Genomic DNA, 15,843 nt, shown 5'->3' on the forward strand with positions numbered 1-15,843 from the left:
TTGAATTTAAATTTTTTATTAGTTTTATTGATTATTATAAATAATATTATAGAGATTTATAATATAAAAAATAATTTATTTTCTTTTAACGACGTGGAGCTATAGTAGTTTACGAGTAAATTTTAGAGTCAATCTAAATGAAATTAATATTTTAGAAGTTGGTGTGTTGGTGTAGATGAATAATTATTAAATAAAATTAATTATCGTGGCACGTCATACTTGCATCCATATAATAAATAATATTTTAAATTTAAAAATATATTATAAATAAGAAACGATATATTGATATCGCGGTTTGTGAGGAAAAAAAAACATTCTCTTTATATATTATTATAGATAAAATTTTTTTAAAAAAAAAAACTTATGATAGAGTGCCATGTCGGATGAAGGCGGAATCCTACGTGGCACTAGGACAGCCCTCTATTGGGGGCTTTTTCTCTGTAAAGTATTATCTGAAACAAAAGGGGGAAAGGGAATAATAGAAAAGGAGGAGGGAAACGGAGTGACGGCGATATGTAGGGGTGGTCTGGTGGGGGACCAAGATGATGTAACGGCGTTAGAGACCGGGGGGAGAAGGCGAAGCGGGAGAGTGGGGCCCAGCTTTTCATTCATTCATTGAAGATGTCGAAAAACTCTAAAAAAATATATATATGATAATGAAAAAAGAAAAAGACAACATATTTTGTCAAGGCGGTCAAAGTAGAGGAGTTTGTTTGACTTTTTGTCAATTAGGAACTGACACGTGTATGTTTCCAATTTCAGAATAAAAGTGCTTTAACCCGGTCCGGTCTAACATTCACTTGGATTTTTGCCATTGGTTGGGAGTAAAAGTAAAACCTCGTATTATATTTGTATTGTATTATACGAATATGTAGGGATAGTTTATTGTGAATGCTAATGCACGATATTTGTACTAGTTGTACCACGTAAAGTCATTCAATGCTTGTACTTAGTTTTTCAAAATTATAAAAGTTATATATCATTTTGTCGTCACCAATTGCATTTAGATTATTTATATTTTAAATTAATAAATATAGTATTTACTTTCCATCGTACCATGTATTTTTGTGTTTATGTCTTAAATTGATAGCAAATTATTTCTTAATTAGAACAAAAATAGTTTTAAGCAAATATGTAAAATAATAATAATTAAGAATTCAAACTGACATTTAAGTAATAAAAAATAGTATACAAAAAGTTACTTTGCTTATTTGAATTGAAAATGAAGTAAGTAAGAAGCTAATTAGATCAAATTGGACTCAACTGAAAAATGATGGAGAAATGTGTTTTTAGTAACTCAGATATACCCTTTTGAAAGAAATGGATCATATATACTTGGACAAATATTTGAACAGAATAATAATAACTTAACTTTAATACCAAATTAATAATATTTCTTTAAGTATAAGATCTTTTTGTGTATTTATTATATTCATTTTTACTTAATGTTAGATTTTAATATTTTAATAACCTAACTTCATAATTACATTTTTTTTATTATTATAATTAAAAATATAATTTTTCTGATTATGGTAATCTTTTAGAATGCAATTTTTATTTTTTTTAAGAAAAACCCTTTTGCTATGAGTCTAGATACCTCCTAGACTTTGGCTAGTGCAAAAAAGCCTATTGGCTTAACAAAGAGGTTCGAAGAAGGGAGACCCTACTGCTGGAGGCTACTCGGCCTCAGTCGTCTCTGGCCCACCTCAAAACCCAATTAAGAGTTATCAACTTAAAGGTCCCACAAGCCTAGTAAAAAGTATGAATAAAAATCATTTGTTTGAAGGCCCATAAGACCAACAAGAAGGGCGAACAAAGGTTTTTTCAAGTCACCCAACGTTGGATGCCTTTCAAGTGGTCGTGTCTAGATCAAGTTTCCATTAGGAACATTGATGGTAAAATGAGCGCATACCATTTCGTCTCCCAAAAGTGCTATATGGAGGAGGTCCGAAAGCGAGATACCCCAACCATGCACATTGATCAAGCAAAAACCTGTGATAAGGGAGAGAGACTCATGTAATACGATGTAAAAAAAAAAAATACGAGAGCAACCTCGAGTACAATCGCTTGAAGACCTCATAACCATACAATCATCCCTAAACCTAGTAAGATCGCCCGCATTAGATCTCAATTGCCTGATGCATTGAAACCTGCGCTCCTAAACTTTCTAATGAGCAATACTAACGTGTTCCCATGGATTGCTAAAGACTTGATTGGCAAAGACCCCCAAATTACCATACACAATCTAGATATAGACACATCAAATACCTAGTGGAGCAGAAGAATCACCACTTTAGCTTAAAAACAACAAAATCATTCACGCTAAAATGGATACACTTCTAGCTGTAGAACATATTTAGGAGATCTTATCCCTTAAATGGTTGTCCAACATGGTACTGGTGCCCAAACCTAGATTCAAATGGTGGAAGTGTGTGGAGTTTTACGATCTCAATAAGTCTTGTATCAAGAATTCTACCCAATATCACGCATAAATCAATTAGTAAACTCCAGTTCTGGATGCCAGCTGCTAAGCTTGATAGATACTATAGGGTATCATCAGATACTGTTGATCAATATGTGAAAATGTACAAAGGCGGTTTGATTATAAAAGATTTATTTGACTTGCAATAAATTCGTAATAAATCAATCATAAATAAATATAAATTATTATTTCAAATAACCTAATATACATGCCCACACTATTTTCAAATAATATGTGGGCATGCATGGTTTGAATGATGATTGATGGTAGGTTTTGAACCTTAGTCGTGTGTAAATGTTAGCATGATTTCATTTGCTTTTCGCAATCATTTATCTCTGTTGTCGCATCAACGTCTATCAAAAGAAAATTGAATCTTGTCGAGTGATCTTTGAGTGCACAATAGCCTTGGATTGTAAGGAAATTAATTTATTATCACATTATGGGTTAAATTACGTTTTGTATGTTACAATTATAAATATATTTAAATTAAATTAAAATTGCACCTAACGTTTGTAAAATCTTCCATACCTGTAAGGGGAAGTGCATAACTACAAAAAATACATACTAGTTCCTAGAGAAAAGAAAAACAAACAACAAACAAATAAATAAAAAAAAAACTCAATGGAACGTCAAGAATTAGAGTTCAAAGCATATTCCATCAAACTCTTGCTTTCCCAAATAAACCCTCATTCAAGTTTCTCCTTTTCTTTTTTTTTTCCCTAATCAGTTCAGTCTTGTTCAAGTCGTTATTATCGACCATCGATCATCATGTAGCTCCTCTCCATCAGTTCAGAGTCATCATTTTTGGGCCACCCTCCTTCAGTTTGGCCTCATTTTTCTTTTTAACTCTTGATCATCGTCTCAAATTGCTTAAGAACATAATTGATCACTGATAAAAAAAAAATCCTAGCAGACCTAAAATAGAATAATCCTAATTTTTCATCATTATAATTATATTTTAACTATAAGTAAATGGATCTGAAATTTGAACAGAGTTAACGAATCAGGGCGAAAACAAGCCAATGTCCCCAACATTTTCCAGGGGAAAATGAAATAATGGCATTAGCATGGTGCTCGACGCTGCCAACAGCCATTCGAAACGCGCAACAGTTTCGATTATTTCACATCACCAAGTTGGATTGTTTAAACGAAGCTGATTGTTCGTCCAGAAAAACTAGCCTTGGGAATGATCGAAATTAGTACATAAATTATACAAGTCCACAAAAACCTACTCGCAGTTTTAGTTTAATCGATTCAAAAACAGAGATCTACTCAACCTGTTTTTGGTAAAAAGACTAAGACGCACTTAATTGCCGCCCGCAGGTAGGCATTTAAGCGCCGGAAGAAGAACTGAAAGCAGAACCAGAAGCATTACGGAGACCAGCAACCCAATCTACATATTGGGACTGGTATTTTCCACTACGCAGCGAAACAGACTCAGAAACACATCAATTTGCAAACTATGTACAACACACAATTTATGGGATATCTCAGAGGGCAGATTATCAACAAGACATCAATAGCAAAGAAATAACCTGATTATCACCTTCCGAACCACCATGCAATGAAGCAGCAAAACATAACCAGAAATAGTAAGATACGACATTTAAAGAACTGTTATATTAGGCCAAGCAAGAAAATTGTTGAATTACCATACATAAACATCCCTCGGCCATACCTAAGAAACCAACTCCCCCCAACATCATCATTTGTACAGTCACTTCGCATCGTAAACTACCTCACCTTTTATATTACACCCTCAGCATTTTCGTATCTGTCGTTTTTATCTCTTCTGCACGGGCATCAGGAACATTCGGCCTCTGAGCCTCAAAGCTTACTAGACTCTATGTATAAACTTAACACTACACAAAGTACAGGTTTTTTAGTACAGGCAACAACTTTATTTGCAATCAGCTCATACCCTCGCGAAAGACACGCATGAGCATAGCACCACTTACGAGATAAAGAGAAGAAAGAGAGGTAGCCCAAACTAGCCTCAGTTAGCTGTACAACAACTTTCTTTCCTAGAGAATCTACGCAGGATGCGGGGTCTGAGCTGCGATTCTCCTTTCTGTTAACAAATGAAAGAATAATTAGTAAATGCTAGGTGAATACCGAGAAATTGCATGAAAACTGTGCTCTGTCCGTCATCCTGAAGTCATTTTCTTTGGTCTTACTTTTTAGTTTCAAAAGTTTTAAGAGTTCTAATTCTAAGAGGGTGTTTGGCTGAGCTTATACAAGATATACGAAAGCTATACGAAAGTGCTTGATAAATTTTATAGAGAATGAGCTATTAAGATAAAAGAATAAGCTGTCAAGACCTTATAAGCTCTTTCAAAAAGATCAGAAATTTCCAACTTATTTTTAAAACTCCAAAAAACTCCTCCATTTGTTATCATATTACAATATTACCATTACTAACATTTTATAAACTTCATAAATACTTCAAGAGCTTAATTGAATAAGATCCAACACGTCATAAGCTCGAAAAACATGTTATAAGATGTATGAACTAATACGATGTTAAGCTTAGTTAAAGACCTTCTAAATTGAGAGAGCAAAGATGGATATCAAAATAGAAGTCAAAAGTAAAGAACTACGTACCCCCAGCAGCAACGAGTTTTTCTACACGAGCTACTATATGCTTCCCGTAAGTGTACTTCTTCAGTGCATTCAAATGAACTTTTATTCTAGACAGGATCAGTTCACGCTGCTGATCACTACAAGTTTCAAGGACTTTCTGTACGACGTAATTTGCAAATTGATCTTTCATCATAGCCTGCTTGCAGAAAAAGATATCAGATTCGTAAGTTTGATTGCACAGACAAGCATATAGTTAACATATACTTTGATGGATGGATGGATATCTCAAAACACCTAATCCACCTGAATCTATAAATACGGGGGGGGGGGGCAAAAAGGGGGGGGGGGGGCAAACATACTCTCCATTTCCTAGGGTTAAATTTAAGCAACATAGTCTCGTCATATTAGTATAATAGTCAAAGTCAAAAAAAGCCCAGAACCAAGATTTTATCAGATGCTGCTTGGAAAGAAATGAGTAAGACCATACATCTGAAGCGCAAACTTATCCATTACTGCCGACAACTAGGGATTAAACTTCATTTACACCCATTGATTTGATAAGTTCCTTAGATACCATAGTACATTGAGGACTTGTTACTCTATCCAGTACATGTCTAACCAACTCTCTGCTGTTGTCAAATACTTTTATAACTGTTCAAAAGATCAACTGTAGAAAAGACAAACATGGTTTGCGATATTCATTCTATCTGTTGAACTCTTTAGCATTTACCCTCAGAAAACTTTCAACAAAAGCTGGACAAATCAAGTCCTATAAGCATTTCGTGCAAGACACCGTCCCTTGAATCTGTAATTATATATATAAGTTCATATCGAAATTCCCTGTAGTATAACAGTGGCTGAGCTGGAGAAGGCCCCGAATAATGGTTATGTCCAGATCACTTCCTTCAAACCTTCACGTGCGTGAAAGAAAATGAGGATATATTTTACTCTTCTTCTATCTCTCTACGGTTTCTTTAAACTAATCATCACTTCTAATGATAGGTTTTGAAGACAAGATTTTATCTCATATTTGTTTCTTTGCCCATCATAATCTCAAGTAAAAATCCACGCTCTACATACGAAATTGAGCTTTAAACTTCTCCCATGAAGCTCTAGGAAATATGGTATAGTCTTAGGCAAATTGCAAGGTGACGTACTTTGACATCTCCAGGAGACCGATCTTTTAGGTGTTTCCTATTTCGAATTTGAACAATGCAAAGGGTTTAAGTATATGGTGCAGAAAGTTATTACATATTCGGGGATAACACAATCCAAATCCAAGTATAAACTCCCAACATAACTGTAATTGCTGAAGTAACGCACATAATACATTAAGAATTAGTTCTATATGACACTATGCTCAGAAGTAAAAGAATGTAACAAACCTGAAGAGGCTCGTTCTCATCAGTTGTTCCAAGCATCTCATTCACCAACAGTTGGCGTTCGCTTGGATCACCAAAAGTTAAGCATTTCTCAACAACATTTGATGCAAACTTCTGCTGGCTCATCTGAACAATCTTTCCAGCTAATTCTTGAATTATTGCAGATCGTTCATCTGGCTTTCCGTGCTCCAGTACATGCTATAGCAATGATAGAAAGATAATTAGTGAAAAGCTCCCTTGTGCTTTCTGCTGATCAGCGAGGTTGCAAAGACACCTTAATGTATATAAGTAATTCAACAAAATAAGAACATTCACAAAGATGTGGCATTTTCAGCAATGCAAACTGTTGAAAAATCTCAGGACTTCCCCCCAAATCCCTCAATTACCGCAGAGAATACATGATAACATAGGATTCTGGAATTATGTCAATCAATGCAATATCTGACCATTTGTTACAAACCGCAAATTAAGTATCCATTTCTCAACCAGTGTCTTTACATGTCCACTTTTAAGCAAGCAAAGATAAAACGTCAAAAGAATCGCCCTCAACACAACACAAATAATCATTTGGTTATGGGAAAAGGATGGATAGAAGCAAGTTAAGCACTATAAGTGGCCAAGTCATTCTTCAACTGTAAAATTAAGATTGAAAATAAAGTATCAAAACCAATAAAAGGGGGCCCCTTTCCATAGAGGTAGAGCGAGACAGAAGGAATAATAATATATTAAAGCAACATGCATAAGAAAATGAACTGATGAGATATTCAAGCAAATTTGAAAAGAAACTTCAGCTTAAAACTGTGTCCACATTAGACTCTCACAATCAAAGAATACTTCCACAAGCCTACAGCTCACACAAGGCCATGATCATCATATAAAATTATTCACAAACCTGCACAACATAATTCCCATACTGATCCTGGGCCAGCATGCTTACAGACCCCAGAATCTCTTCCATCACTTTGCTCTGGGTTTTTTCTTCCTTGCAATGCTCCAGAACTCGCTGCCCAATGGAGAACATTTCATCAGAACATATATTGATGTATTTGCAAATGGTCCAAGCGAAAATGTTAAAGTAGCATTCATAAGCTTTTCTCTAACCTGTATCACACGACAACCATACGGATGAGTAGAGAGGGTTACAACTTGGTCAAAAAATGTGGACACAATAAACTGAATATGCTCCTCGGGAACACATTCAATGCACTTCTGGATGACGTGATTGCCATTTTGATCACGCACACAACGCATAACATGCCCATCTAGCTCTTCCACCATTTTGATTTTCTGATCCACATCTACAACTTCTATTGCCTGAATGATCAGACAGCATTCATTACTTTGATACCTAAAAAAACACACTTCTACATAGCTGCAGTATCTAGGATTCACTAAAACTGCAGCACAAACATAATCAGTACTTTATGTCTGAGAATTTATGCATTCTCCAGCACCAAAGGACTTTATTATATAGATTCTCAGAGGAAATGCCTGGCTAAAGTTACCTTCTGTATCACCCGACAGCCATACATTTGGAGGCTTAGGGTAAGTACGTGTCCGAAAAGCTTTCCAGCCAATTCCCTTCTTTGAGACGCCATTCCATGCTCAAAAAACTGCTAAGACATAAAATTAGCACCAGAAATAGACCAGAATAGTCTCAAAGCTCCAAGTAAATAATATAGAATGAAAGTTGATCAACTGAATGGCTGGTCACCACATATCTTGATACCTTTTGGATTACATAATTACCAAACACATCAGTCATTAATGTAAGAGCTTGAGGAAATATTTCCTGGAAAACCATGTTCTTCTCTTCCGTTGTCGCAGTTTCAAGCTTTTGTTGAATAAAACGGCTTCCATATTGATCGGCACTGTTAAAGATGTAAAGATTGGAAAGTCAGATATCAACCTTCAGAAATAAATGGCAATTGTTGATATAAAACCCCATACCTAAACTCAACAACATGACCAGCAATCTCCGAAAGTTCAAAACATTTGGTTTTATTGCTCTTGAACTCCTCCAGTAGAGAAGAGGCAAAACTATTATCAATGTTATCCAAGTGCCAGGGTCCAATGACATTCCCAGCTACATTTCTCAACCCACCAGGGAATCTCATATTGAATTCACCATGCCTCATAGGGCTACCAGGTCCACCAGCTGAATTTGGTATAACTGGACTTGCCAAGGGACTTCCTGGATATGACAATCCAATCCCAAATGTAGGATTTGCATAGTATCCATGAGGACTAGATGCACTGGTCTTGCCACCCAGGGGAACATTATACTGTGATTTTGGTGGAGATAACAAATTCCCAAGGTAGGCTTTCTGAAGTAGATCCATGTATGAATTACCCATGTAGTTCCTATCAACAGAAGGATCATTAAGTGCTGCGACTTGTGCTGCAGCATATTCAGCTGTCCTCAAATATTGCAGATACAATGGGTCAACAAAAGGTGCCTGCAGTGCACTCCCTGCTATCTGATTTCCTAATCTACCGAGGTTTTGGTCTACAGAAGCAGCTCCAAGATTTGATCCCCCCAACAGCCTAGAGTCCATTCCAGGTACAGCCATAGCAGATGCAGCAGCTGCATTCTCAAACAACGGCGGCAAATTGGGGCTTCCAAGTTGACCTGATATTGGGCTCATAGGGTATCCACCTAACCCATAATTAGAAAATGATGAATTAGGACTGTCCAAATGCTGATACTGAGAAAGTAGGCCAGCCCCACCATTAACTGCAGCATTGGAAGATCCTTTAAGATATGAGTTATTAGAAGGAACACCGTTTTTCTGCAGCTCAGCCTGAAGGGAAGTATTACTGATATCTGACCCGCTGCCATTGTTCACACCAGAATCAGAAGGAACCATTTTCCCTGGCTGAGGAACAGAAGACATGTTGAACTGCCCCTCATGTTTTTTCATGTAAGTTTGCTGTCTTGCATTATTCTGGCCTCCCTGAAGATTAAAAAGATAATTCTTATGGTCATCAGCATCTTGCTCAATACGGGACGACCGATTCTCCTCATCCATAATGCCATTTGAAAGATTCATGCCTGATAAAGCAGCAACTAGATCAGCAGATTCATTTGAGTGAGAAGATGCACCATTAAAGGAATTGGGACCGTTAATGTTTCTTTTCTCTGAATTTGCTGCTCTGCCTCCCCCAATAGGAGTTGGGCATGGACTAGGAGCTCGTGCAATCCGTTGAGGATCAGGAGTCGAGCTTCTCGACAAGGATGCACCCAAAGCAGCAGCGTAAGAATATGATACAGGTGGTCCAGCATGCTGAGCAGCAGATGAGCTCTGAATATTTGAAGGGGAGTGTACTGGATCTGAAGATGTCAAATCACGACGGAGAAGAGCCAGCTCAGCCTCAGCTGAACCAATAGCACTCGCATTCTCATCAAAAGCATTTCTGCTAGCTGGGCGTGAAGGGTGTCCAGAAACTGGTGTAGCACGGTTCAAGTCTTCCTGCACAGATAAAAAAAGATAAAAAGTGAAACAAATGACATAAAGAAAGACAACTCTGATAGGAAACAGTTGAGTAAAAAGATGATATTAGAAATTATCTGCAAATGCCAACCTTCCTCAACATGATATGATTGGGAAGTAAAACCTAGGTCACACCACAAATTGGATCATAACAAAAGAGGGTACCAAGTACCTAGTTTCTTTCCATTTATGATAAAACTTTAACTTGTCCGTGACACAAACATAAGTTAAATCATAAAAAAATCTATATCTGAAACTGCTCAGTATCATAGGAGAAAGAAATTTGGGAAACTACTCCTGCCATATTGGAAGCTGCAAACAAAACCTTATGCCTAAGCCTTTGATCATGCTAGAGATAAATTGCTTCAATCTGAGAGCAAAGAAATTTAAACATGAAATTCAAAGATTGGTGCAAAAGCAAGCCAAACAAGCAAATCGGCCAACAACACAAAGAACACAGCTATATAAAGACATAGGTGTAAGATGATCCACAGAAACAACAGCTCCAGATCCCAATCAAACCAAGAATGACATCAGCTAATTAAGCAATAGTTCACAGAAAATCACCTACAGAACAATTGAATTTGTAAAGAAGCAAAAAATAACATGAAGCGAAAATGAAAAAAAGAATAGCATGCCAAATTCAAATTGCTTGTGTCTTGGCAACATGCTAAAGATGTCCAATGGAGATCAGACCATGTTACAAAATACGGTATTGGCTTGAAGATATACTGTCAATAATGCTAGGATGTCTAACTTCTGCAGCACAGAAATAAAACAGGTCTGATTTTCAACAGTTAAAAAATGATGACCATTCAAACAAACAGGTTCCACCAATGATGCATATCCCAACCAGTGAAAATAAACGGAGAGAGGAAGGAAATTGTAGATAAATTTCCTTATAATTAAAGAAAATTATCAATCGACAAGATGGAAGATTGTTTTCAAATACTAATTTTATGAAAACCCAACAAATACATGTGAAACAAAATGTCTGTGCCACTGCAGAGTCGGACCACGCATGTTAAGGTGGACCAAGTTCAGCAACTATAAAGAGAAGATCACACAAAATTTCACAGAATTGCGTCACACCAATACCTACTAAATCTGCAAGCATGACAGAGAAATGTTAGTAGATTCAAGTATCACATGCAAAGCGTCAAATTTTATGTGGAAGAAACAACTGTACAAAAAAGAAATAGCATCTATACCAGCGAAAAGGAAGTATAATGCCATTGACTAACCTGAAATATCTCTGCAAGACTCTTCTGCTTGCTACCTAGTCCTAATCCAGGCAAACCAATAAGCCCATCGCCACCCCACTCCACAGAACCCTGTAGTTTGTCCTTCTCATTCTCAGTCTCTTGCTTCTTCGAATTGAAACCCGGAGGCATTGAGAAGAGGGATCTCCCACCATTGCCACTGTCATTCCTGTTGACCTTCCTTCTATCCCCAATTGCGGAACTCCCTCCTTGTAACCTCTGAGCAAAACGCCAATCTTCTTTCGACAAAAGAGGTGGTGGAAGCCTTGGGTTCAGATTGACATTTGAGTAGTAGTAAGACAAATATGCAGGATCAGACCTAAGTTCCTCCTCAGACAAGAACCCATTGCCGCTCTTATTTCTTGCAAACTCAGCAAAAGCAGAGCTAACGCTGCCTCCAGCGCCAGTGACTCCATGGTTGAACAACCCACCAACTGCACTCAGCGAACCCTCCACAGTGGGCGGGGCTGATCCACTCCTATACAAATTGAGCTCCTTCTCAAGATCATCAGTATCTTGCCTCCTCTGCTCACGGAGCAACAGCCCTATCTCCTTCTCAAACTCATCTCCAAACGAATTCTCATTATTTCCAATCATCGGTCTCCTACCCATTTCAGATAACATGATTCTTCACAAAATTTACAACCCAGCTATTCACTGTTCAGTCCACAAAGAAAGAAATGTTAAATTAACAGCAGCAGCAAGCACTAATCTAGAAACCCTAGAAAGCTATCAAGACAAAAACAAAAACTTAATTAATCCAACTCTAAAACCAAACAAAAGCCATAAATACAAATTGGAAAGAGAGGTCTGAGCTGATAAAAATCCAACCTTTGACCATCAAGTTCCAAGAAAGCTCAGTCCTTGAAGACGGGCAAAACCATCGAAACGATTTGATCAACCAAAAAGGAAGTCACACTCACCACAGGTTGAGTAACCGTAAACCAAAAAATTTAAGTCTTGGCAAAAGGGTTATGTTCCTTCACATTGAATTTCAAGAAAAACAAACAATTAGAAGTGCTTGTACAAATTAAGACAACAACCCAAAAAAAAAAATAAAAGGAGAAGAATCAAGCAGAGTTCACAAGTGGGGTGGGTTGAGAGCATGTGTAAGAAAGAAGAAGAAGACTGTGTGAGACAAAGGGTCACAAGTTATATAAGAGAAAAGATCAATCTGGCGGCGAATTGTTCTTGCAAAGAACCCCTTTTAGGGTTTTGTTTTCTCAACTAGTACTACAGAAAAAAAATAAAAGAGAGGAGAGATGAGGTGATTAAATACAGTGAGACTGGATTTACTTAACCTACTATATATATACATATATATACTTTCTTTCTAAAAATACTCTTTTGTTTTTCTTTTTTAATTTTTTCACTTCTGGGCAGTGTTTAATTTTGTCATAAACAAATTCCCCCAATTATAGGAGCCCTAATTGACTTAGTGATGGATAACCGACTGTGTTTTTTTTATTTATCTATACTTTTATATAATTAAAAAATCAATTTTGATCCTTCATTTTAATTTAATAATTAAAATTAATTATACATACATATTTAAGTGTGCGAGACCGACTAAATTGTTGAATTAGAATATAGAATAAAAAAATTATAGTGAAAATCTCAAAGACGGTACATTCATATATATATATATATACACAGAGAGAGAGAGAGAGAGAGAGAGAGAGAGAGGGAGAAAGTGGGAAGTAAATGGAAAATGGTGAGAGAAGAATGTGTAGGTGACACGTTTAGTCTTTACATTCGGAGAGTGGAACTTGAAACTGGTGTTGTGTGGTTAAGCTAAGCTAAGGCAAGGCTGAAGGCACTACGCTACCTAAAAGCGGGCAGGGTCCTTTGCTCTTTACTGTTTAACTTTCCTCACCAAATCCCCAAACTGCCCCTGGTCAACATTCTATCCTTCTTTTCCTCACCAAAATATCATTTCATCTTTGCCCAAAATATCATCTATGCTCTTTTTTTTTTTTGGTACTTAATTAGATTATATTAGACTTCATTAGATCCTTTCTTCTTCACTTTTTCACATTTTACTAGTCTAATTTGGTTATTTTAAGACTTAATTTGTGCTTCAGTAAAGAACTAGCGGACAAAACACACTCGATGTGTATGCATAATTTAAAATTTTTTTATATTTAGTTAATTAAATAAGAATATTTTAACTTTTAAATGTGCGTAATAGAACTATTGATCAAATCAAATGACTAAAGAGGTTAACATTTTATGTAAAAAAAAAAAAAATAGTTATTTAAGGGTATTTTTGTCTAAAAATATATTGACAACCAAAAATAGATATCTTAAGGTACTCATATTTAATAAATAGTATAGATATAAATTATAGTAAAATTATCTGCTCTAACTGCTCGGACTTTTTAATTTATCATAATTCCTAAATTTAAGTTAATTTTTATAATCATAATTAGAAATTCAATACCAAGCAAATTAATTAAAAAAATCTTATGTATATTAATGAAAATATCACATGTCTATCGGATTTAGTCTATAAGCATTATAATGATCATATCCAGGATTTAGGTCAAAAAAATGGTTATTTTCATTTTATGTTTATTTTAAAAATTTGGGTAATTATATGATATTGATAAACAAATTTGAGGGTTATTTCTCATTCTTTACAAAGTCATGATTAGTGTTTTTGCTGTTGTATGCACGAAAAAAATTTAACATTTATTCATGATTAATTATTATAGTTAAAAATAAAAAATAGTAGTAAATCGTAATTGATCATACTCACGCAACATTGGTTGGATGTAAGTTTCACTAATATGGCTAAAACATTTATCGTAATTAAAAGTCAAAGTAAAAATAATTCACATAATTAATAATCTAAGTTTTTGTATTGATTTTTTTATTATAATTAATAATAATTATTTACCATAATTTTAGTACATAACCAATAAAAATTGTAAATAATAATATTTTTTTTTCTAATGATATTAACAATATCACCCATAATGTACATCATTTCATATCTGTTTCAGAAAAATTCTATAGTTTATGTGTACATATAAATATGTGTGTGTCTATTGTGGAGAGGGATATAGTTTAATAAATGGATAATTACGCACCCTTTTTGTGAAGTTTGGTCTAATTACACGTAAATCTCCTGTGATTTGAGAAATTATATCTAGCACCCTTGAGATTTGCTTCTGTCTAACAAATAAGTCCCTCATTTGATCAAAATTAATTGAATTTGCTAATATTAACAAAAAAATTAAATAAAAATTGATATTTACCCTCGATTGACTTATTAGTAACTTATTGTAGGTCAAATAATTTTTTTTTGAACTAAACTACCCTTATAATGGTGAAGATATGCCTCATCACATGCATTAATGCGTGAAGATGTATGAGGGTAATTTGATAATAAAAAAATTTATTTGACCTGCAATAAATTAGTAATAAGTCAATCGGGGTTAAATATATTTTTTTTTAATTTTTTTGTTAATACCAACAAATTTTGTTAATTTTGACTAATAGACAAACTTATTTATTAACGAAAGCAAACCTTCAAGATGTTGGATAGCAATATGAGCTTATTCTAAATATTTTCGTGTTATTGTAGTTCACTCTCGGTAAAACTATTAAATAAGCGTAAAAATCCCCAAGAATGAATAATATAGACATACAACAACACGTCTGATGACATTTTAAAGGAAGATATGTTATATTTGATCTTTGTTTTATTAAAATAAACATTAAAATTTGGATTCGGTATTCATGACTCTACAAATATTAGCAAAAAGATGAAAGGATTATATGTTAAAGTAGAAGATTTAACTGAGAAAAAAAAAAAACTTATTTCCAGGTCAAAAAAGTTAATCCAGAACTTAAAAAAAGAATGAGTATTTAACAACATTTGAAGATTAAAAAGCCCATAAATACTTGAGAATTTAATTATATAGAGTCAGCTAAGCATCCATAGGATCATTAATATTATAGTCTTGTTGTTGAAGTTCCTTATTGCTAAAAATCCAGGAATGCACCTATTGCATTCTAACCAATGTTTTAAAACTCGAGTTGTTGTTCATTGTTTCAACCATTCGATGAGTTATAGTCGAATTAGTGACGTCATAATAAAAATTAATATGTAAAAATATATAAAAATAATAAAAAAATTCCAAAATATAGATACAAAAGTTTTTAAGTTACTACTGTAGGAATTAAAAGTTTCCCAATTTTTGATATAAGATCAATATGTTAAAGTTTTCTGTTCAAAAATAAGAATAGCGAGCTATTTACTATTAGAATTAAATTATATTCAAAATTTATTGTCAATAAGGAGTTAGCATCTCATATTCTTAAAAATAATATATAAGTCTTATTCTATTAATTATGAATTTAATAGAGACTTAGGTAATCATCAGAGATAGAGATAGAAATATTAGTTAGATTGTGGGCGTAATGAGTGTGTTCTCTTATAAATTCAAATAATTATAATAATTCAGTGTGTTGGTTTATGGTATTTCTCTCAATATAAAATGTTTCGGGTTGAATATCAAATTGTATCAATTTTTAAAAATTGTTAAAAAGTTAATGAACAGGTAAGTTGACATGATTCAGAACCAGGTCAATTAAGATAGCCGTTCAGAGCAATTTTCAGGAAACAAAAT

The 15,843-nt window shown here is 34.6% G+C and overlaps 1 protein-coding gene across 1 annotated transcript; it reads right to left on the minus strand.

Annotated features, from left to right (window-relative positions):
• LOC105170427 (pumilio homolog 2) lies at nucleotides 4,081-12,490 on the minus strand. The gene is made up of 10 exons (XM_011091187.2): nucleotides 12,035-12,490; nucleotides 11,186-11,860; nucleotides 8,398-9,920; nucleotides 8,177-8,318; nucleotides 7,953-8,060; nucleotides 7,549-7,761; nucleotides 7,340-7,450; nucleotides 6,451-6,645; nucleotides 5,087-5,261; nucleotides 4,081-4,553 (listed from the first exon to the last, which is right to left on the minus strand). The coding sequence occupies exons 2-10, from the start codon at nucleotides 11,825-11,827 to the stop codon at nucleotides 4,516-4,518; spliced, it is 3,147 nt and encodes a 1,048-aa protein (XP_011089489.1). The 5' UTR covers nucleotides 11,828-11,860; nucleotides 12,035-12,490; the 3' UTR covers nucleotides 4,081-4,515.

Source organism: Sesamum indicum, linkage group LG9 (genome assembly GCF_000512975.1).
Source record: "Sesamum indicum cultivar Zhongzhi No. 13 linkage group LG9, S_indicum_v1.0, whole genome shotgun sequence".
Classification (NCBI taxonomy): domain Eukaryota; kingdom Viridiplantae; phylum Streptophyta; class Magnoliopsida; order Lamiales; family Pedaliaceae; genus Sesamum; species Sesamum indicum.

What these genes read in the sequence shown, in the direction of transcription:
- LOC105170427 (XM_011091187.2), bottom strand. Translation starts at nt 11,827, where the DNA reads ATGTTATCTGAAATGGGTAGGAGACCGATGATTGGAAATAATGAGAAT. An exon ending in GCTGTCGGGTGATACAGAAG is followed by an intron (nt 7,762 to 7,952) that starts GTAACTTTAGCC and finishes CTGATCATTCAG; the next exon opens with GCAATAGAAGTTGTAGATGT. An exon ending in ATGGTTGTCGTGTGATACAG is followed by an intron (nt 7,451 to 7,548) that starts GTTAGAGAAAAG and finishes TCCATTGGGCAG; the next exon opens with CGAGTTCTGGAGCATTGCAA.